Source organism: Brassica napus, chromosome C3 (assembly GCF_020379485.1).
Source record: "Brassica napus cultivar Da-Ae chromosome C3, Da-Ae, whole genome shotgun sequence".
Classification (NCBI taxonomy): domain Eukaryota; kingdom Viridiplantae; phylum Streptophyta; class Magnoliopsida; order Brassicales; family Brassicaceae; genus Brassica; species Brassica napus.
The window spans coordinates 13,677,236-13,699,016 of record NC_063446.1 but is presented as its reverse complement, the minus strand read 5'-3'; the positions used below and the strand labels follow the sequence as shown (position 1 = coordinate 13,699,016).

At 32.3% G+C, this 21,781-nt stretch overlaps 4 protein-coding genes across 5 annotated transcripts; 2 read left to right on the top strand and 2 right to left on the bottom strand.

The window, feature by feature from the left end:
* Positions 1–2,500: 2,500 nt before the first annotated feature.
* LOC106420706 (phosphoinositide phospholipase C 6) lies at positions 2,501–5,738 on the bottom strand. Its single transcript, XM_013861541.3, has 9 exons — positions 5,273–5,738; positions 4,996–5,192; positions 4,783–4,918; positions 4,319–4,576; positions 4,039–4,238; positions 3,854–3,971; positions 3,603–3,755; positions 3,436–3,522; positions 2,501–3,359 (listed from the first exon to the last, which is right to left on the bottom strand). The coding sequence occupies exons 1-9, from the start codon at positions 5,648–5,650 to the stop codon at positions 3,066–3,068; spliced, it is 1,821 nt and encodes a 606-aa protein (XP_013716995.2). The 5' UTR covers positions 5,651–5,738; the 3' UTR covers positions 2,501–3,065.
* A 2,506-nt stretch (positions 5,739–8,244) lies between these two features.
* BNAC03G72350D lies at positions 8,245–11,761 on the bottom strand. The gene is made up of 4 exons (XM_048752610.1): positions 10,854–11,761; positions 10,414–10,694; positions 8,783–9,004; positions 8,245–8,481 (listed from the first exon to the last, which is right to left on the bottom strand). Exons 1-3 carry the CDS (start codon positions 11,131–11,133, stop codon positions 8,939–8,941), a joined length of 627 nt encoding a protein of 208 aa, XP_048608567.1. The 5' UTR covers positions 11,134–11,761; the 3' UTR covers positions 8,245–8,481; positions 8,783–8,938.
* Positions 11,762–14,274: 2,513 nt separating this feature from the next.
* On the top strand, positions 14,275–18,389 carry LOC106420584 (putative ABC1 protein At2g40090). 2 transcript variants are annotated; one of them, XM_048752609.1, is made up of 10 exons: positions 14,275–14,528; positions 14,750–14,904; positions 14,982–15,107; positions 15,180–15,275; positions 15,374–15,474; positions 15,552–15,588; positions 15,741–15,959; positions 16,029–17,508; positions 17,799–18,018; positions 18,126–18,389. In XM_048752609.1, exons 1-8 carry the CDS (start codon positions 14,336–14,338, stop codon positions 16,719–16,721), a joined length of 1,620 nt encoding a protein of 539 aa, XP_048608566.1. In that variant the 5' UTR covers positions 14,275–14,335; the 3' UTR covers positions 16,722–17,508; positions 17,799–18,018; positions 18,126–18,389. The 2 variants fall into 2 exon arrangements, with proteins under 2 accessions (XP_048608566.1, XP_013716899.1); XM_013861445.3 differs by having other exon boundaries at positions 18,114–18,389.
* A 1,750-nt stretch (positions 18,390–20,139) lies between these two features.
* Positions 20,140–20,828, top strand: LOC106420605 (protein EARLY FLOWERING 4). The gene has a single exon (XM_013861464.3). It carries the CDS (start codon positions 20,235–20,237, stop codon positions 20,577–20,579), a length of 345 nt encoding a protein of 114 aa, XP_013716918.1. The 5' UTR covers positions 20,140–20,234; the 3' UTR covers positions 20,580–20,828.
* Positions 20,829–21,781: the final 953 nt, after the last annotated feature.

The following is a 21,781-nucleotide window of genomic DNA, read 5'->3' as shown; positions in this document are numbered from 1 at the left end:
TGAATAATCAATAGATTGTTCAACAGTCAACTTTTGAACAAAAAAGGTAACATTCAACAATTGAATTGCCTAGCTATATCCTTAGCTTTCATCTCAAATCGATCCTGGTCCAAATAGGTCTTGCATTTTCCATGATTCATTTAAATCTCTAAATTTCGAATAATGTTTTATCTTTTTTATCATTATTATAAATAACAATATATCTAATCTATTAGTTTAGGGTCCTATTTTTATCTACTATTAAGAAGTCATAGTACAACTACTTAAAGAATTAGTTAATATAACATATTTGATTATTTACATTCATAATAAACCAACTATAAATTTGAATATATTTTTTAATATGACAAAATCTGTTGAAAAAGAATCTAACCAAAACTTATTAAAAATTTAAATATTTTTATAAAATAACATATTAACTAGTTTCTTAATTATTAATATAATATTATTATAAATCAATATTAATTAAAATATTATTCTAACCAAGAAAATAAAAACTCTATACTAGTTTTTATAAATTTTATAATTTTATTCTGTATTATAACAAAATATAAGTGATTTATGAATAAAAAATAAAAAAATATATTAAATAGGTAAATTAACAAATTTTATTCTTTAAATTGTTTCATTTAAATAAATTATCACTCATAAATAAAATGGGTTAAAATTTATAAATTATATAATATTTTTATATAAAATAAATTTATTAACATAGATTAAACTTTTATATCTACAAATATATGTTATTTTATTATTTATTTTGAAACTGTCAACAATATATTATTTTTAAAAATTATATATAAAAAATATAATGGTATATAATAACCTTTACTTCATATACTATTTAAAAATATGTTAATAGAAAACTATGAAATTTTTATAACTCATTTAAAATATTAATGAAAAACAAATTTTAACTATTATATATATATATATAATGTATTAATTTAGAATCCTATTTTTATCTACTATTACCAAGTCATAGTAAGACCACTTAAAGAATTAGTTAATATGACATATTTGATTACTTACATTCATAACAAAATAACTATAAATTTGAATATATTTTTTTAATTATAACAAAGTCTATTGAGAAAAAATCTAACAAAATCTTACTAAAAATTTAAATATTTTTAAAAAATAACATATTAATTAATTTCGTAATTAGTAATATAATATTATTATAAATCAATTTTAACTAAAATTTTATTCTAAGCAAGAAAATAAAATTTTATACTATTTTTTATAAATTTTATAATTATATTCTGTATATATAACAGAATAGAAGTGATTTATGAATTAAATATGACAAAATTATATGAAATAGGTAAATTAACAAATAATATTTTTAAATTATTTCATTTAAATAAATTATCACTCATCATTAAAGTGAGATAAAATTCATAAATTATATAATATTCTTAAACAAAAATAAATTAATTAACATAGGTTAAACTTTTACCTATCAGATTAGAGGAAAACTTATCTACAAATTTTATTTATTTTGAAACTCTCAATAATATATTGTTTTGAAAATGTTTACATAAAAAATATAATGGTATATAATAACATCTACTTCATATATTATTTAAAAAATATGTTAATAGAAAACTATGAAATTTTAATAATTCATTTAAAATATTAATGACAAAACAAATTAAAATTATATATATATATATATATATATTAACTATAACAAAATCGATTGAGAAAAAATTAAGAAACGTTACCAAAAGATCAAATATTTTTTTATATAAAATAATATGTTAAAGTAGTAACAAAAACAAATTCAAAATTCATGTGATCTTCCAAACTCAAAAATAGTTGTGTAATTTTCTAAATTTGTTGACAAAATATACAATTTTGAAAATAAACATTCAAACTCAAAAAGATAATATTTCAAATTTTACCAAAGATAAAATCATAGATAATAAAGAATATTTTTTTGAAATGCACCACAAAAAGACGAACTATATATGTTGTAAAAATTTAAGTAATCTAATATTTGAAATCTTAATTAAAAATAATAATAATAATATCATAGCATCCAAACAATATCCTATATCAAAAACATTTACTAAAATAATATGATAGATGCTACTATGTTTAAAATTTATTAAAATAATAGAGATATATTATTTAAGCAAAACAGTATTTTTACTTATAAATCCTGTAAAATACTAAAATGATACATGTTAAAGTATATTTTTCAAACACAACATATAAATATAAATTATCTTAAACATATATTTTTTCTATAATAGAAATAAATAAATTTTAAAAATGTATTATATGTAAAATGTATAAATTAAAGAAAATATATATTTTGGAAGAGGTTCTCTATTTGATTATTTCATATTGTTATTTTATTGTACCTAACTCAGAAATATATTTGTAAGTAATAAAAATAATAACAAAGTTAAATGTAATAAATCACTATATATTAATAATGCCGAATAAGATATATAAACAATAATATTATAGAGTTACACAATGTATAACACTAAAATTGAAATTACATATTTAAAACATTTGTAATAATATTAAATACATTTATAAAATGAAAAAATATCTGCACGGATGTGTGGATCAAAATCTAGTATAATATTAACAACCAAGTTGGTTAGACCAACAAAAGTATCCCCTTGAATTATATTTTCTTGATATTTTGGTATAAAGAACTGGTTGAAGTTGAGAGAGACAGATACCTAATGTTATATAAAGATGAATTTGGAGATTTTGTAGAAAAACAAATAATTTAACAAAGAAGATGACGAGTAGAATATAAGCTGAATATCCATCACACTGTTGTAAAGTTCTATACATCACAGTTATGAATGAATTCAATCCAAGTATGGATCATCTTACATTATATTTTACATATTGTAAAAAAGTTGTAGACTATATAATTAAATGTTCTTCAATACGATATGTTTGAAACACTATTGGAGATATCAGAGCAAAGATCCATTTGATCTTCAAGCTACATTATACAATACCTCAACAGCTTTCTATTACACTGGTGCTCAGTCTCTCTCAAACACATCCATCTCTATTAAATCAAATCATTCGAAGATGAAACGCATCAGAAGCCGTACTGATTTCATTTTCTCACCCTTCTTATCATACAAAGGCACAGATCGAATCCCGGGTCTTAATTCTGATACAGGCAAGCATGTTTGTCCACCAAAATCATCCTTATCAGACATATCATACTCTCTGACTTCGATTCTAAGCAATGCAAGCTCTGGAACTGTTAGTGGGAAACTGAACTCCTCATCCCAAATTGGATACCAATTGTCTTCTATTACTCTTGTCTTCCTCTTTGCGTTATCTGCTGGTACACCCACTATGAACACCTACAGAAGCTCACTGATAAGGTTTTTGAGGAGTTCGAAGAATGTTTAAAGACACTATTGGTGAAACTGAAAGTACCTTAGTGTAGAAATCAGGAGGAGAATATGTATCAAAATGAGTGTGACTGAAGTCTAGACGCCACCCGTCTCCCATATACACTTTCACCTATTAAGAAACCGCGACAAAATGATAAGTCATATGACATTCATAATGTTTTAAAACATCTTTTGAAATTTTTGGCTTGCCTTTAACGTTTCTTTAACATGAAGTTTCTTCTTAGGGTCAAAGACTTCGTCATGAAACCCTTTCTTCATCAAGAAGTTAGGTTTCTTGACATATCCACAACCTCCATTGGCTCTAAACATACCGTGCATCAACCACAGAGATCTCCCATATCCCTATAATCACAAATGATTTGTGATACAAAAATGTAAAGCAGTGCCAAAAAGGTAGCGTAAAGGTCAATGTATCCTTAGACGTAACCGTAGCTGGTTACCTGCATATTGAATGCAATCATTTGTGCTCCATGAGTCCAACCAATAAGTGGTTTGTAGTTTGAGGAGTTAAACCTTGTCCCTTTAGGGTATATCCTAAGCAAATTCTTCTGTGTAAACCTATGAAACAACATATAGAGATCATGTTGCAGCCCCAAGTCTTGGTTAGTATATAAACTAGTATTACCTTACAACATCTTGACTGTTGGATGAACAAGTCCTGTCAAGTTCTTGCTCACTTAAACTCAAACGTCTAACTTTATCAACCACAACTTTCATCTCTTCCTTCACCGTTCCCTTTGGTTTCCCAGCATGAATAGTGATCAACCTTTTATATGCTGGTTTCTGATCTTCACTCGCTTCTTCTTCATCTTGATCACTATCACTCTAATTCAAAACTCAAAACTAAATTACAAAACAACAACAACAACAAAAATTTAAAGAACTGATTAAGTTCCTATTCTTACCTTGTTGTCACAATCTTGGTAAAACAAAATACTTTCTAGTGTCTGAATCTCCTCAGTTCCAGGTGTTTCCTCCTCTGAAGATGGAGATACATTACCATTCTCCTTTTGTTTACCAATAGGGTTTCTTGATTCAAGATACTCTTTAGGTGGTTTAGTTGAGATGATTATCCGATGAAGCAGTGAAGCAGGAGAAGGAAACTCTTCTAAGCTTTCTGATTCAGGGTAATACAACATTTGTCCAAATATCTGCGTAGCCATCTAAAGAAAAAAGAACCAAAGAAAGTTCATAAAATGTCAAAAACTATTACACCAAAAAAAAAAAAATCAAAAACTAAACTGAAAAATATTCTAAAAATGTCATAAACGAAACGATTTTGTAAAACAATTTAAAAACAAAAAGCAGTCTAACCATTTCTTGAACACTAAAACTAATAAATTCAGAAAGATAGAAAATATTGTGTTACCTCAGCCACTTTGGCTTGAAGATCAGCAGTAAGATGATCCTCTAAGGTGATGATAACCGGATAAGGCGAGCTAGAAAACGCGTGATCTCTTATCGATTTCAAGCATGTGATCAGCGGTACAGGCGTCGTGAGCGTTCTGAATTAAAAACAAGAAACCGAATATTCAACCGTTTGGTCTGAAAACGCTATCTAAAGAGAAAAAACATGTTTTACCTTCCGTGAAGAACATTGATATCTGTTCCAGTAGAGTTAGGCCAAAGATCAAGCTCGATGACACGAACTCCTCTCTGCAAAGCTTTGATCACAGGGACTTCGCTACAATCGCTGCTCAGTTGATTCCCCGTAAGATACGAGTTGTGTCCCGTGTATATAAAGTAATGCGACAATGGAGCTGACATGTCTTGATGCACCTGTCTCAACAACACGAACATTTCTTGTAATAAGAACCAAAGTTTCGATCTTTAAAAACATAAAGATTTGTCGTGTTTACGTGAGGCGTGATGGGAGGATTGAGATCGTCGTAGAAAAGGAAGTTGAAGAAATCGTCTAGGTCGAGGCCATGGCGTGTGAACCGCGTGACGTGGTGTCGCCGTCGTATGACCTCGTCGATCAAACGTTGAGCCTCCGCGACGGTGGTTGCTGAATTGACTTGGTTGTCGTCGAGGAAAGAACAGAGCTGCTCTGCCCCCATAACGCCGTCGTCGCTGGAGTCTCCGTCGCCTCCGCCGACGGAGAACTGGCAGAAGGCGTCGCGGACGTCGTCTGTGGGTTGGACTTCGTTGATTTTGAATTTACGGTTGAAGCATTTGAACATTTTGTAGTTGTAGCTTCCATTGTCGTATGACTCTGTTTTCTTCTCCTTCCCCATTGTGAAAAATCGAAACTTTTAATTACAATTTTTTTTTTATTATTATTATTACTATTAGGGTTTCTTGCGAGTCAAGAAACGAAGAACAGAGATTTGTGTGGATTTTGGTGGTTGATGATGAGGGAGAAGAAGAGTTCCTATAAAAGAGGAGGCTTTGAAGCGGGATCGTTTGACTTTTTGTAATATATTTTTTCTTTTCTTTCTAGTCTTTTTGATTCTTTAAAAAAAAAAAACTGTTTTCATAAAAGAAAATCATTTTTGTATGAAGTATCATTCTTTATTATTTGGGAGAAAATATGTTAAAATTACTAATAAGAGAGTATCTTAATTTTAGTCTTGACTCTTTTATTTAGTAAAAGGTTATTTCTCTTCTTTTTCTACTCTTTTCAGGTAGAAATTGTTTTATTTAGAAAAAAACGGTAGTATTAGTCTAAGAATATATGATTTACATTATATTACATATGTGCTGAAGTGTTGCTTCCATGATCCATACAATTCATATTTGGAGTACTTTTTTCTTTTAATTTCATTACTTTTATATTGTTGCATCTGTGTCTCTCCAAGTGTAGTTTTTTTCAGTGTGAATAACTTCCATATCTTCCTTATCCAGTCATCACCTAAGATTAAGGATTTGATTTGATTTGCTTTGTACATCATGTAGATTGTCACTGTTTTGGCAAGTAGATGAACTATAAAACATTTTCATCTGATTATATGCAAATGTGATTCTATTACTGCACATAGTACCAAAGGTACGGAAGATGCGTTCAAAATAATTACAACAATAAAGTATGGTAAGGTAGGCATGTTCGTATACTGTGAGAGTATGATAAACAATGTAGCGAGATTCAAACTTAGCTATGTGACTTAAAACGTCAGGTGTGGACTTAAAGATTTGTGGCGAGACTCAAACTTAGTTATGTGATTTAAAGCGCTAGGTGTGAACTAAGTTTGAGTCTTGCTATATTATTAAATGAAACATAATAAAAAATGTATTTTAAAGATTTGATGTGATGAATAGAGTTACACCAAATTTGGTGGGATAGTGTCAATTTTAGTATCTTGTTGGAGATAGAATTATACCAAATTTGATATTTTGGTGTCCTGTTGGAATGGCCTAAGCCACCATTGGTTAAATGGTTTGTTGACCAAAACCATATGTTCTCAAACGGAAGAGACAACTCTATGGCCCATTAGCTGTTCTTTTTAAGGCCTATCCTGTGATTGGTGTCTTCGCCTTTATTCTTTTGTGGTGGTGTCTCTATGTTCTAGCTATGACGTTGCACTTTTCTATTTGGTTCTAATGGTTGGTGTCTCCATTTAAGGTTTACTTTGTTTCTAATAATCTCTTCTGTCGATTTTGATCAAAAAAAAAAATAAATCTCCTGTCGATTCATAAAATTAAAGATTTTGGTCCCCGTTAAAGTTTTCTCTTTGAAGCCCACTTATGAAAAGCGCATCAGTCGACTGACAATCGAGAGTACCCTACACATCAAAACAAATCGTGTCCATTTCTCACTGTACTCGGTAAGTTTAGTTTAGAAATGGCATGGTCTTTTGCAACAGGATGTTAGAACAACGATAAGGATTTTAAAAAAATAAGTTTCATGAAGACTTTCTTATTCAGTTATTAATGAATAGATTGAGATTATCTTTTATTGATAGAAAATAAAATAGATTGAGATACCTCTAAGGGCATCTTCAATGGTTGGCTTCATTTTCAGCTTCAAAAGTGTATTTTATTCAAAATGAAACAAAAAATGAAGTACATCCCTTCCAATGGTTTGCTTCGTTTCTTTCTTGTAAAAAGAATATTTCAAGTATATTTCATGTTCATTTTATCATTAATTATTAATAACATCTTATATTTTTTCATATTTAGTAATTTTACCCAAGTGTTTTGTTTTAACAATAATCTAACATTATTATTATTTAACATAAATTAAACATTATCATATTAAAATATTACTACATAACATAAATAAACAAACACAAAACACCATATTTTGTTAAAAAAGACATCTTATATATATTTTTTCTTTAAATTATTAATAAAAGTGTTTAGAAGTAAAATGTGATATTATTTATCTTTCATTATTTTTAAACATATTAGAGTTCTTAAAATGAATATTCTCATATTTTTCAATATAAATATCTAATTAGATGAATAGAATTACCAAAATTTTAAAATTGATAGGATAATATTGACATATATAATTTATTTCGATAAAAGATAGAAACAAACAAAAGTTAAAGATCAATTTATAATTTAGAAAGTTCAGTTTAAAAAATGAAACAATGAACAGTATTGCTTCAAATTTGAAGTCATACTGTTGATTGCTTCATTTTGAAACGAGAAATGAAACATCATTGAAGCAAAAAGTAAAAAAATGAAGAATCGGAGATGGTGTAAATAATGTAAATATCTAGGGTGTAAAATAAGTATATGATCGTCCAAAGGTTGCTTTAAGATTATTTTAGAAATTTGATGACGCATAAAGGCAATCACGCGGACATGACACATCTTTTTACAATTACAAAACACGTATTAAAACCAAAAAGTTCCAGACAATACACGAAGAGGAGAGAAATATAAAAAAAGATGCCTTGGGCTTCTTTTCTCATTGATGAACGAACTCTAGGTTAGTACAAAAACAAACAAAACTATATTATATACAAATCTTCCTAACTAATCTAATATTAAGGCTAACAACTGCCATTTCATCGGAGTTGTCTTACATTAAAATAAGAATAGAAGATCATTAGGTGATGTTTAGCTCTCCACTCTCTATCTGTTCCTCCCGCCTTTACAGACTATCCTTTGGATCTGCCTGTTAACAAAAAAAAGAAAAAAAAGAAAAAAAAGAAAAAGATGATAAACAACACTATCAGCAAAACGGCTATAGCAAGTTGGCTATATGATATATACATTATATGTGTCTTCTCAACTAAATAATAGTAAGTTACTAACAATGTGAACCCTCAAAGAGATCATTCTTATCCAAAAGAAAAGTTTTTTTTAAATAATCCAAAAGAAAAGTTTTTTTTGACGAATAATCCAAAAGAAAAGTTATATGTTATATTATTATTAGATGAGCAAGAAATGAAAAGGATGAGATAAGGTTTGGTTACCTGAAAACTTGAAAGCGAAGGAGTTGACCGAAAGGCAAATGAAGAAGCTACATTTATACGTCAATATTTGTATATTTACATACGTATTTAACGGTACGTGTCATGTGTGTATATAGATATATTTACAAGTAGTGTTGATCCTCTTGATATACGTTTCTACTTGAGCCTCTCTTGTTGGAGGATCATTTGGTATCTCGGGTATACGTTTTTACATGCAGAAACCTGAAAAAATGGATATTCAAAACACACATGAGCCCTACCCATATGATAATTAGTAATAACTTACAGTTAATTTGAGTACGAAAAGGAGATTGGGAATATTGTCTCAATGAGAATAAATCATGAAGCATGCGTGAGGTGTGAGGTGTCATGTCAGATTATACATGGATTCATTTTTAATTAAGAAAAAGAAGACGAAGAAAATTGGACTATATTGCATTGCACACGGTTTTCACATGAAATTCTAACCTATATTATACAAGAAAGTCTAATTCAATTTCAATTTTGTTTTCTTTTAGCGAGTTTTATTTTGACCCGTTCAAATCCTTCTAAACAAGTACAGTAAAACTCTATAAAATAACATACATATGTGATATTTTCTAATTTATAAAAATTGATTTAAAGAATTTTTATAGTATAGATATCTGTTTATATAATTATATACTGATTAAAGATTAAAGATTACTTTTTGTTTCTAACTTTATGTATACATTGAATTTTAGGTCATTAAATATTGTACTCTCTCCGTGTTTGAGTAAGTGTCGTTGTAGAGAATTTTTTTCGTTAAAAAATAAGTGTCGTTTTCGATTTTCAATGCAAAATTTATTAGTTTTATTCAGTAATTTATTTTTCTATTGGTTGAAATATGGTTAGTTGTATTGGTAATTGTGTTTTTATATAGGAAATGTACAAAATTAATTGTTTTCTTAATCCGTGTGCACAGATCCAAAATGATGAAACAGATGGAGTATATGACAAAAACACATATCCTACAATATGAATATATTTTTTAAATGCACTTCAACAAAATAACAATTAGGAATTCTTAAATATTAAAATTTCAAAATAATTTCAGTTTAAAATAAATAAAAATATTTTAACGTTTTAATAAATAAATTTAGCAATATTTGTAACTTTATATACACATATTATTAATCTTAAATATTAAGAAAATTATTAATTTATTATTTTATCAAACTAAATAAATTTCGAACTGATTGAACATGAAATCAAAGAATTCTATTAATTTATTATATCACTATTCATATCCTACAATATGAATATAGTTTTTAAATGTAGTAGAGTGTTTTCCTAACTAACATCTATAAAAATGATATATATCCTTGAGTTTCTAAAATTCCATAAGGGCCAAATGAGTCAATGTAAATTTCAAAAATACTTTATAAACATTTGACTATTGCTTCCACATGCTATCTCTGACTAGTCTGATTAGGATTCACATCATAGTGCAGGTAAAATCTAAAATATAATTCATCCTAGATTTGAAAATAATGCAACTTGGTATTATTGGCCCTATCTTTCAGTGTAACCAATAACAATAATAAATAAAAACTTGAATTAAAATAAAATAAAACAGTAAATATCTGTAACGGCTGAGGAAGAAGACTTACGGCTTCAATGTCGATTTTGAAGACGAGGAGCTTTCTTCTCTCTTTACAACTTGTTCTATACGCCACAACTATGTGACCGATGGCTAAAACCGACGAGCAGAGAAACAGAGCCACTTCCGCCGCTCTGAAGTAACTACCTCCGCCGTCTCCGTTCGCCGGCTCGCCGAACACAAACGCCGCCTTTAACGAAACGTAGATCAGAGAAGAAACAGAGCAAATCATCGTTATTGTCAGATATGGACCTCTTGATAACTTCGGACCGTCGCAAAGCCCGTAAACACCTGTTACACGAAGGTTCAACAAAACCACAAGTCTTTTCAGTTTCTGTGTTCCAAAAAGGCTCTAACTTTACGAAAAAAATGTATGAATTAGAGTATTCAGAAACAGAGTATTTAGAAACAGAGTCATTGGCTTTTGAAAAGTTTGAATCTTTTACTTACAGAGTATAACGGCGGATCTAACGATGGAGATTAATGGAATATCGATGAGGGAGTGACGGAAATCGTAGTTGGTGAGATGAGAAGAGAGATTCGCTGGAGAGGAGAGGCGGTGGAGGAGGGCGGAAGGGAGGAGAGCGTCGGCGACGGCGAGGAAGATCGGAGCAGAGACGAGGAGGAAAGAGAGGAACATTGTGAACAGAACGAACACAGTTTTGATGCCTCTCCATAGGGAAGACCAGAACCTTCTGCTTTTGCTAATCTCTTCTTTGCTAAAACCCATATCGAATCAGATCACAGAGAGAGAGAGGATTTGTTTTAGAGAGAAGGTGTTCGGAGACTTTTAAGGGGGTTTTAAAAGGTGGGACGATTGAAAGTGACGATGACGTTCAGGATGATGCTCAGATATGTACCAGTATGTTATTCATTTTTATAATAGTGATTTTCTCGTTGGACTTTTGGAAAAGTTATAATGAATATAAAATTATTGGATTAGCTTGGACTTTGTAAAATATTGAAACGGATATAGAATTATTGGATTTTATACCATAAAATTATATGGTAAAGTTTGCTAGATAATTACAATATTATAAAAACTATAGTAAAAATCTTTTTCTTAAACATTTTTGATATGTTTTGTGGGTTTATTGGTTACTTTTGACCTTTTGAGAGAAATGAATTTAGTACTATAGAATGGATGATCCAAGTTTGGAATGTCTTTCAGTTAATAGTAAGAAGTAGTTGGATCGCATGTTACTAGAATACCATGAAAACCAATATCATAAAACTATATGGTACAGTTTGCTAAATAGAAACAAAAAAAATACGAAAAATTATAGTAAGATATTTTCCTTTAGCATGAAGAATTACGATGCACATAGGATATGTGGGTAGTATGAAATTTTTAGTTTTCTATATGTATATATGTTCTGGTGATATTTTTATATGTGACAAATTAAAATGCGATACGTGAGAACATCATAGGCCAAGACCAAGATGCTGAAAGAAACTTCCTTGGTCATTCAGTTCTTTGACTAGTCAAGAGCTGACTATGACTTATTAAAATGAAATTGTAGTGTTCGTAATGTTCAGATATAACAACGGTAATACCTAAATAACGTGAAGCATAGAAGTTTCTCAATAGTTGGAACATTTCGTAATTCCCTCTTGTTTTCATTTGTAAAAAGTAAAACCAAAACGTAGTTGGATACTTTAGAAATGTCACAATGGTTATCTTTTTCACAACGGTTGTCTTTTTCTTATAAAAAATAGTTATTATTGTATAAAAGCGTTATTGTAAGAATAAAGTTAGTCCCATCCTCGACCGCTGAATAAAATGAACCGAGACTCGTTGACACAAACATAAACGGGAACAGAGGAACCGACCGAATTTACCTTACATGTGACCACATGCCACTTTATTGGCCGAACGTATCTCAAGGCTATTTTCTATACTTTCTGTGTTGATTGAGATCTTCAACGTTTTTCTCGGCTAATGCTTACCAAATAAAAGGCAGGAAACGAATAAATACATGATTGCGTTTTCTCATCAGACTTCCTTTTGCTTTTGTCGTCAATATTTTATCAAACTAATTCAAATCGTGCATATGAAAAAGTACATTTGTTCCTCCTCAGATACGTGTTTCAGGCTACACTATCAACCATCTGGTACAAAAGGAATGGGAGGCGACATGGAAAGAAAGCTAATTCCCCTGCAGCTTTGATTAAACAGATCGACAAGCTGGTCAGGAACCGTAAATGATGAAAGATCGAAAGTATACAAAGACTATAGAGATATGGTTTTCCTTTGGATGTTCTATCTTTCTTTTTGGATTTAAGTTTTAAGTCTTGTTTTCTAAAAATACTCAGCTAAAGTCACAGTCATTGTACAAATGTTTTTTTGGATAAATTTAACATTATTTCAAAAAAAAAAATGAATTCGCTTGTCAAATTACATTGCCAAATTAGTAAACTGATGAATATTATAGTTGTTTGTTTGCTTTTACACAACAACGGTCAGTTTTGCGGCTCAATAATATATGATGATACTACACTATATATGCATGAGCATGAGCATGAGCATGAGCATGAGCATGAGCATGAGCATGAGCATGAGCATGAGCATGAGCATGAGCATGAGCATGAACATGAACATAGTTTTTTTTTTTTTTTGGTGCAAATGTTAAAATTCATACAATTTTTTGAATTTTTACAATGTTGCAAAGCAACTTATTACAAGGAGCAGAAATAAAAGAGAGAAATAAAGATCATACAACGAAGTTAACTAAAAGGATCAACAAACCAAAAGTACAATTCGAGCAACGAATGTGTCTGAGAAGGGTCCCGAGAAAAAAAGAGTAGCCTGTCACGCAGATACCGAATCAACCAACTTGAAAAAATGCCGGAGGAGTTGAAAACTATAACCGTAGGACCAACCAAATAATGAATTTTCACGAATAAAAATAAGTAAACAAAAAAATAAGAAAGAAATAACAAATATGACGGCATTGAAAGTCAAGAATAGGCCAACGAAACTGACCGGGAGTAAAGATAGAGTGACATTAACCCAAAGTCAAGCCATCTCAACTCACCAAAAACATGCACTCTACGCCTATAATGTTTCTATCCATACACCAACTCCATAATTAGAGGCACTATTAGCAACCTGAACATTTTTCCTCGTTTAAAACAACTTGAAAAAAGCAATCTTTTCGAACTTTTTTCCTCATTTTCTGTTCAATGTAAACGGGTGTATACTTTTTTTTTGTCAAAATGTAAACGGGTTTTAATTAGACATTTCAAATTGTTCAAGAGCCGTGCCTCACCTTATGACTGGAAGTTTAAATTCTTTAAACAACTAAATATTCTTTTATATATTTAATCTATATATAATTAAGCATAAAAGATATTCTCTCCGTTTCGATTTTAAATGTCGTTGTAGAGAAAAATTTTCGTTTCAAAATAAGTGTCGTTTTAGAGTTTCAATGCAAAATTTATTAATAAGATTCTCCCGCTTATTTTTCAATTGGTTGAAATATGGTTAGGTGTATATGTAATTGTGTTTTTATTTTGGAAATATACAAAATCATATGTTTTATTAATCTGTGTGCATAAACCTAAAACGACAACTAAAATGAAATGGAGGGAGTATGATATATACTAATTAATTTCCTACGTATAGTCATTATTATTCAGTAAAATGGATAAAAAAATCATAACTAAAATTAATGTATCTTAAGATAACCGTGTGCTAGTATATTTAATAGACGAACCCACAAAAATCCATTTTGAGTCATCTAACAATTAAAAATTCTAACCCGGTCCACGAAACCGGTTTATACCTAACCTCTCGACCGAAGAGACAACGCGTATGATCTGTCAAACGTCAGACCCATTAATGGGCCCAGTAACTAAAGCCCAGAACAAGCAAGACTCGAGTCGGTCACGACACAGATCAACGCAAATTTAGTTAGTCTTGTCGGATCATGGTGCGTGCTTCTTCCATGGCGGCAAGAGCCCTCCGTACAAAGCTCCTCCTTGTTGGTTCCGCCTTATGCGGTGGTTCCGGCGCCGCCTTCATTGCTTCCTCCGAAGACCCATCTAGATCTCTCAAGCTCTGCACCAACATCCCCGTCCGTCTCTTCCGCAACACCCTAACCGCCGCCTCCATCGCTTTCGGTACGGAAGAACCAAACTTTCTTACATAATTTTGATTGCCTGCAATGCCCTTTTTAACATTTAAGTTGACTGTGAATGAGATTGGTTTGATGTGGAAAGGTTTAGGCAATATAACTCCTTTAGGATTCTAATTGCGTTTGCTTAATTAAATTGCTTGCGTGGAACGGTTTGATACCTAGGAAAGTAACGCTGTATATATTGTGGTTTGTGTTGTGTAATAGATTATGAATACTCCTTGTCGGGTTTGGCTGAGGGGAGCAGTGAGAAGGCAAAGGTCAAACATGAAGTCCACTTAAGGTCAGCTCAAAAGCTTCAAGAGCTATGTTTCAAAAATGGAGGAATCTATATCAAACTCGGCCAGCATATAGGACAATTAGTATGTAAAAGCTATGCACTTTATGTTGCTGTTCTGTAAATTTCTTGGATATTAAGAAAAACCTTTTATGTTTGTAGGATTATCTTGTGCCTGAGGAGTATGTTCATACTATGAGGGATTCGATGTTGAACAAATGCCCTGTTTCTTCATATGAGCAAGTGTGCGAGGTTTTCAAGAAAGAGGTTGGAGAGACACCAGACAAAGTAAGCGCTTTACCCTTAAGTTTGTATTAATCACACATTTAAAGCTTCATTCATGTATTTTTTTATCTGCAGGTGTTTGCTGAATTTGACCCTGTTCCTATTGCAAGTGCTTCCCTTGCTCAAGTTCATGTTGCTCGCACCCATGGCGGGGAAAAAGTCGCTGTCAAGGTCCTTGATGGAACTACTTCTCTTTACAATCCATAAAGATTTTGAACAAGAGATCTATTTACTCACTCTGTTTGTTATCTTGAATCTATTATCTGCAGGTTCAGCATGCGCACATGACGGACACTGCAGCAGCAGATACAGCAGCTGTTGGAGTTATAGTGAACACCTTGCACCGGATATTCCCATCATTTGACTATAGGTGCAGTCACTTTCTCATCTCCTCTAGAAACACAATTCATAATTCATGTCTCTTACAATACTGGCTCATGTATGCAGGTGGTTGCTAGATGAAATGAGTGAAAGCTTACCAAAGGTTAGTCTCTTTAGCTTATTCATAACATAAGATAGTTACTTCGACACGCATCTGTGGCTTTCACTATTAATCAGTGTATTTGATTTACTGTCTAGCCTGAAGCATTGCTTGTTTCTTTTCTGTTTTCTTTATTAAATGTATTCTTTGATCAGGAACTAGATTTTTTGGTAGAGGCGAAAAACAGTGAGAAATGCCTGGATAATTTTAGGAAGATGTCTCCCCATATTGCAGAGTATGTCTATGCACCAGCAGTCTATTGGAACTTGAGCTCCTCTAAGCTCTTGACTATGGAGTTCATGGATGGTGCTCAGGTGAATGATGTTGCTAAGATCAAAAAGCTTGGGATCCAACCCTATGAAGTATCAAAGCTAGTGAGCTCTCCCACCTGTAATCTTTTAATTATTATCTTTTTGATATGAGCTAAGCTCTTCTTTTTGCAGGTGAGTCAAACATTTGCAGAGATGATGTTTAAACACGGCTTTGTGCATTGTGATCCTCACGCTGCCAACTTGATCGTTCGTCCTTCTGGTAAAAGAAACATATACGGCAAGCAAAAACCACAGCTGGTGCTTCTTGACCATGGCTTATACAAGGAGCTCGACTTCAACACAAGATTCAACTACGCTTCACTATGGAAAGCCCTTGTCTTCTCAGATGCTAACGCCATCAAACAACATAGTGCTAAGCTAGGAGCTGGAGATGATCTCTACGTGCTTTTCGCCGGGATCCTCACAATGAGGCCGTGGAAGCAAGTCATTAACACGTCTGCGGATCATTTAGTTATCAAAGGCACTACAGAAGACAGGTCAGAGCTTCAAATGTATGCTTCACAGTACTTCCCTCAAATCTCAGAGCTTCTCAGGAGGCTGCCACGTGTGATTCTTCTGATGCTGAAGACCAACGACTGTCTCCGGTCGGTCAACAATGAGCTGGTGAAAGGGTCGTCGCTTGAGTCGTTCTTGATCGTTGGGAAAGTGTCTTCTGAAGCGGTTTTGGAGGCGAAGTGGTCACAGAAGAAGTCGTTGGTGCAGTGGTTGAAGGTATGGCTTGAAGGGTTCTCTGTGGAAGCGAGGCTGTGGGTGATGCAGTTTGCACTTTGGGTCTTGCAAGTGAGAAAGGCCTTGACTTTATAGTATAATAATATCATTGAGTTGATGAAAATCTTACAGACAGTTTTATCTATTCTTTGGTCTCTGGGTGCATCCAGGATTTACATTTATATCATTCTTTATATACACAGTAACACAAGGTTGTTGTTATGCACTATGAGACTTGTATTGTTGTTTGTTAGGTGGGAAAATTCTTCTCCTAACCATTAAATTAAACTTAAAGAAGAAAATTATTTTTTTTTTTTTTTTTTTTGAAAAAGGGCTTGAAGAAAATTATTTGTTTCAAATTTATATCGTGTTCTTAAAATTTTAACACTAATTTATTATTTATTATGAATCATGAAAATTAATATAAATGGTTTTATGTGTTCTTACAAAGATTTACGTCTGATAATTCTATTTATGCAAACACTAACTAAACCACATTATAAGATTCATATTTTACAATTCTACTTGCACCATTTAAAACTCGTGTAAAAAAGAATACACAAACATTTTTATCGACGACAAAAAAAATCAATTCATTTTTCTCATAGTATACTTTCCCATATATACAGCTCCGGTACAAAATAGACGTTTAAATAAAAATCGAACCGGATTGGTACGGTTCAGTTCGGTTTGGAATTTGATTTTTGTTATTATTTAATCGAGAAAACCTTGATTGGAAGCCCCGTGGCCATCATCTTCTTCTCTTTTCAATCTGTCAAGGACACTCAACAGTCGAATCTGTCTCTCCTTCACACTCGCGACATCTCTGCGACCATCTCCACCGCTCGAAACCTCCATCAAACCGTTAATCACCCCGTCTCCGGTAAACCCTCCTTCTCTCTCCGTCTCCATCGGTTCTCATTTTGTGTCATCTCACCTAGCTACATAACCCCTTGTATAAACCCTAAATGCATTGTCAAAATCTGATTTGGAATTGATTTTAACGTACGTTAACGGTTTGTCTTGATGAAAGTCGATCACTTTTACTTGTTTGGTCTGTCTGAAAGCTTACACCTGTGGATCACTTTACTTGTGTTTTTGTTCTTTGTTGTCTGTCTGAAAGTTTACGCCTTTTGTTTTTTTTTTTAATTTTGTCTTCTTGTTGTTGGTTAGATGGAAGACATTGATGCTGTCCAAAAACCAGTTGTTGTCGACCCTCCTTTATACAACGAAGCTCCTCCTTCGACTGCTCAGCGCCGGCCGGTGGTTGTCGCCGCCGACGCAGCTCCACCGGCGGAGTTTCATCTCATTCAGCGGATTCAACGAGCTCTTGTGGAACTGCGCGAGTTGAGGAACCAGTTTAATGCTATTCTTAGGGAAATAGAACTCGAAGGTTTTGATCTTTCTTCCCTTTTGTGCTTTGTTTCTTAGTTTTTTTCCTTTACATGGTTTGTTGTTGTTGAGATTGTTACGTTTCATTGAATGCAGTGGGAGGAGGAGGAGGAGGAGGAGAAGAAGAGGGAGCGGAATCATCAGTGGAGGATCCAGAGGACGACTCTGATTCTTAGTTTATTTAGTACATGTTTTATGTTTCAAATCTCTCTGTCCTGATGATTCTTTTGTTCAAAGACTCTACTCTAGCGTGTGGGTTACATGTTAGCTTTTGTCTCCTTTTAAGTCTAGATCATCAAAACTAGTAGCCTTGTTCCTCTCTTGTTCTTAAACTGGGAATCTTGGTCCAAATTCAACCGATTCGACACTTTAGAGAGGGTGTGCAGTGTTGAATGATTAAATGTAAGAAAATAGTAACCATACAAATGAATGTAGTAATTGATTTTAGAGTAGTTTGGAAAATGAGATTTCAAATTCTCAACAAAATGATGGAAGTGTTTGAATTAAGCACCCAAACAACTAAACATGTTTTAAGTGACTGCCATTGTGAAGAGGCCTTCCCATTTTATTGGTCATCTTTCACTTGGTTTTTCTTATGTAGATATAAGCTTTTGATCTTCAAAGTAAGCTCATGTTTTTCGCGTATGTAGCTCTTATTGCAAGATTTCATTGTGTTTTTAAGTTTAAACATCCTAAGTTTCATCTGGGTACATGATATTTCATTGTGAAACGGTTTGCAAGAAATTGGCAAACAACTAATTGTTTCTAACTGATGTTTCATGAGAACCATATCACAGTTTTCTGACATTGAAAAGCAACTAATCATTGTTAGTGATATGACTCTGGTTTGGTCTACATGTTCTTGAGTCCACGGTTTATTTATTTAATTGATGTAGAAACAGAGTTACATGTAGAACAATGTGAATGTTGCTATCGGCTACGTTGAAAATCAGATACGAGAAGAGGCTGAAAGTAGGAAGAAAAGGCAGGGAATCTTATTAAATTCAGGTCCTAAACTCTTTATTGCTTCATCATATTTATTCTCTTTGATGATTTCGAGCTGTTTGTGTGTTGACATTGTCATGGTGTTTATACAGTAATGTGATTGTTGTGATACAGTCTATATCATATAGGTACCATCTGAAAGATGTGATGTACAACATAAATTAGGTTTTCTTTTGCTTGTAAATTAGGTTCTGTTTTAACTCAAACAAAAAAAAAAATCAAAATTATTATTTTGGTAGAACTGATGAGTGATGACCACGAATTGCAGATATGGATTGAAACTAGAACCTAATCATATGGCCTTTCGAAACAAAAAGAATATCCCATGACCCAGCTTACAGGAACCAAGCTCTCATTACTGCTTAGATTTCACGGATCACTATACCTCTATTATCTTTTCTCACTTCATAGATTTTCTAAGACTTGCAAATAAAAATGATTGATTCAACGTAGTAGACTAAAGGTTTGAATGTACAAACTGCACTGTTAATGACACATGGGTCAACACAAAATCTTTTACATTTTTTTGGTTCAACACAAAAAAAATTTCTACGTATATGTTTTTGTTAATATTAGGACCGTATCTTAGTTCTTCCACATGTTGCTATTTAGATCCTAAAATTATTAACCAATAGCAAAAGAAATATAGATTTTGTGTAATGTCTAGCATTATTGATGTGAGAGATTTAGGTTTGTTTTAGTAAATGTCTCACTAATAAACCCTAAACGTTCTGACCAGATCAAAGGCGCGTTTTAAGGAGCTGAGAAGGAAGATCATGCATGCGTTTGTGATTGTGTGAACCTAGTTCTTCACCGTGGCAAGTCGTATACCAGATACACCTTTCATAGAAATACAATAAAAATATCTTGAGATATTTCTCAAGTTAATCACTGTAGATCCTTATCATCTCTCCGTTTTTATATTAATTAAAAAATCAGAAAAGTGCAGAAAAGCGCTCTTCTTCACATCTTTCCAGTTTTTTCCTCAAACGCGTGTTCTTCAATATTCGATACGGTACATGTATGTGAGATACACGCTCTAATTAGGCACGTGGTGATTGAACAGAACTACTTGCCTCTGTGTCTATTTATCATCTCGTCTGAAAGATATTTACTATAAATATCTGGTTTTTCTTGTGTGCATCGTAAAAAGAAGAACACATAATCGATACCGTCGGTTGATGATATTAATTTGGAAAAGAAATTATTTAAATGAAGAGGAACGGCGAAACGAAGCGGCGGAGGAACGTGGCAGAGGAGGCGGAGCAGGGAGGAGAAGATCCGGCGATGTGGGAGAATCTAGATCGGAATTTCAGACAAGTGCAATCGGTTTTGGACAGAAACAGATCACTGATCCAGCAGGTCAACGACAATCATCAATCAAAAATGGCTGATAACATGTCAAAGAACGTCGCTTTGATCCAAGAACTCAACGGAAACATCTCTAAGGTTGTTTCCATGTATTCTGATATCAATACCAAATTCTCATCGGCGTTTCACGGTGGCAATAACGGACACGAAGGTGGTGGTGGTGGTGCCGGAACCAGAGCTAATTAATCAACCCCATCTTTCTTTGTTGGACCGGCCGGTTTGAAAATTTGAACCAGTCGGTTAACCAATGATCTAATAATACCTATATTACTATAAAGTTATGTTATGTTAGTTTTGTTGCAATGATTGTCCTTAGAAAAAAATCCGTGGGAGAAAACCCATCATTTGGGTTATTTTAAATTTTTAATCATGGTTTTGAGTCTTTTTCAATGTGTCTCTACTGCAATTTCTCTATTAATAGTAGTTATTTAGATTTTCCATCTTTTATTTATTTATGCTATTTGAAAGCTCTTCGTGCATGATCAACGACATTATTGAAGGTTGTGTTAGATTTTGCAACTTGGAATAAAGTCGTCACGTGGTGGTGATGCAATTTAGTATGACATGTAAAGCGATCATTTATAACAATTGTTTTCTATTGACTTTCCACAATCTGAGATAAAATAGCAATGTAAAGATCTTAACAAAGACTAAAGAGCGTGTTCTTTTAATTAGAACAGACATAATGCGTGAGTAATAAATATATTACAATCTGATTAGAAAAATGTTTGATGGTTCAAAAAGATAAACAAAATCAAATAAACAGTAACAAAGAATACTATCTGGACCAGATGGGCTTTAGACAGAATGTGTACGTAGTTTGGATATCTTGGACCAAGGCTGGGCTCACTGGACCATTGAATTTCGTTACATTCATCCAGATTAGGCAAGTTCCGTGGATCATTATTTTTCTTAATAGAATTTCCTATTTATTAGGTCAGTCAGACCACAAAATCCTAGGTAGGGAACACAAGCACATCTGTTGTAAGTTGGAACACTGGCTAATCCATTCCACACATTGTAACATTGGCTCCTCCGAAAAATTAAACAATGCATTGACAAACTAGCATAATTCTTACAACACATTTAAGTAGCAAAAAAAAACTTGTTTATTTCTGTGCTACATAAGATTATTTAAATAGACTAGTTATGAAGAGTATAATTTAAATCTTAAGGTATTGTAGAGTATGTTAGAAATGAGTCGGCATAAAAAGTACCATCGAAAGTTAAGCAAGATAACTCAGAGTATATTGAAATCAACCTAGACTAGACCCATCCAATTTTTTTAAATAAAATTATGTTTCATTTCAATTCATCATTATTAATCAACTAATAAATAATTATAAAAATTAGTATGTACCTAATTAGTAGGTAATTAATGACAGATT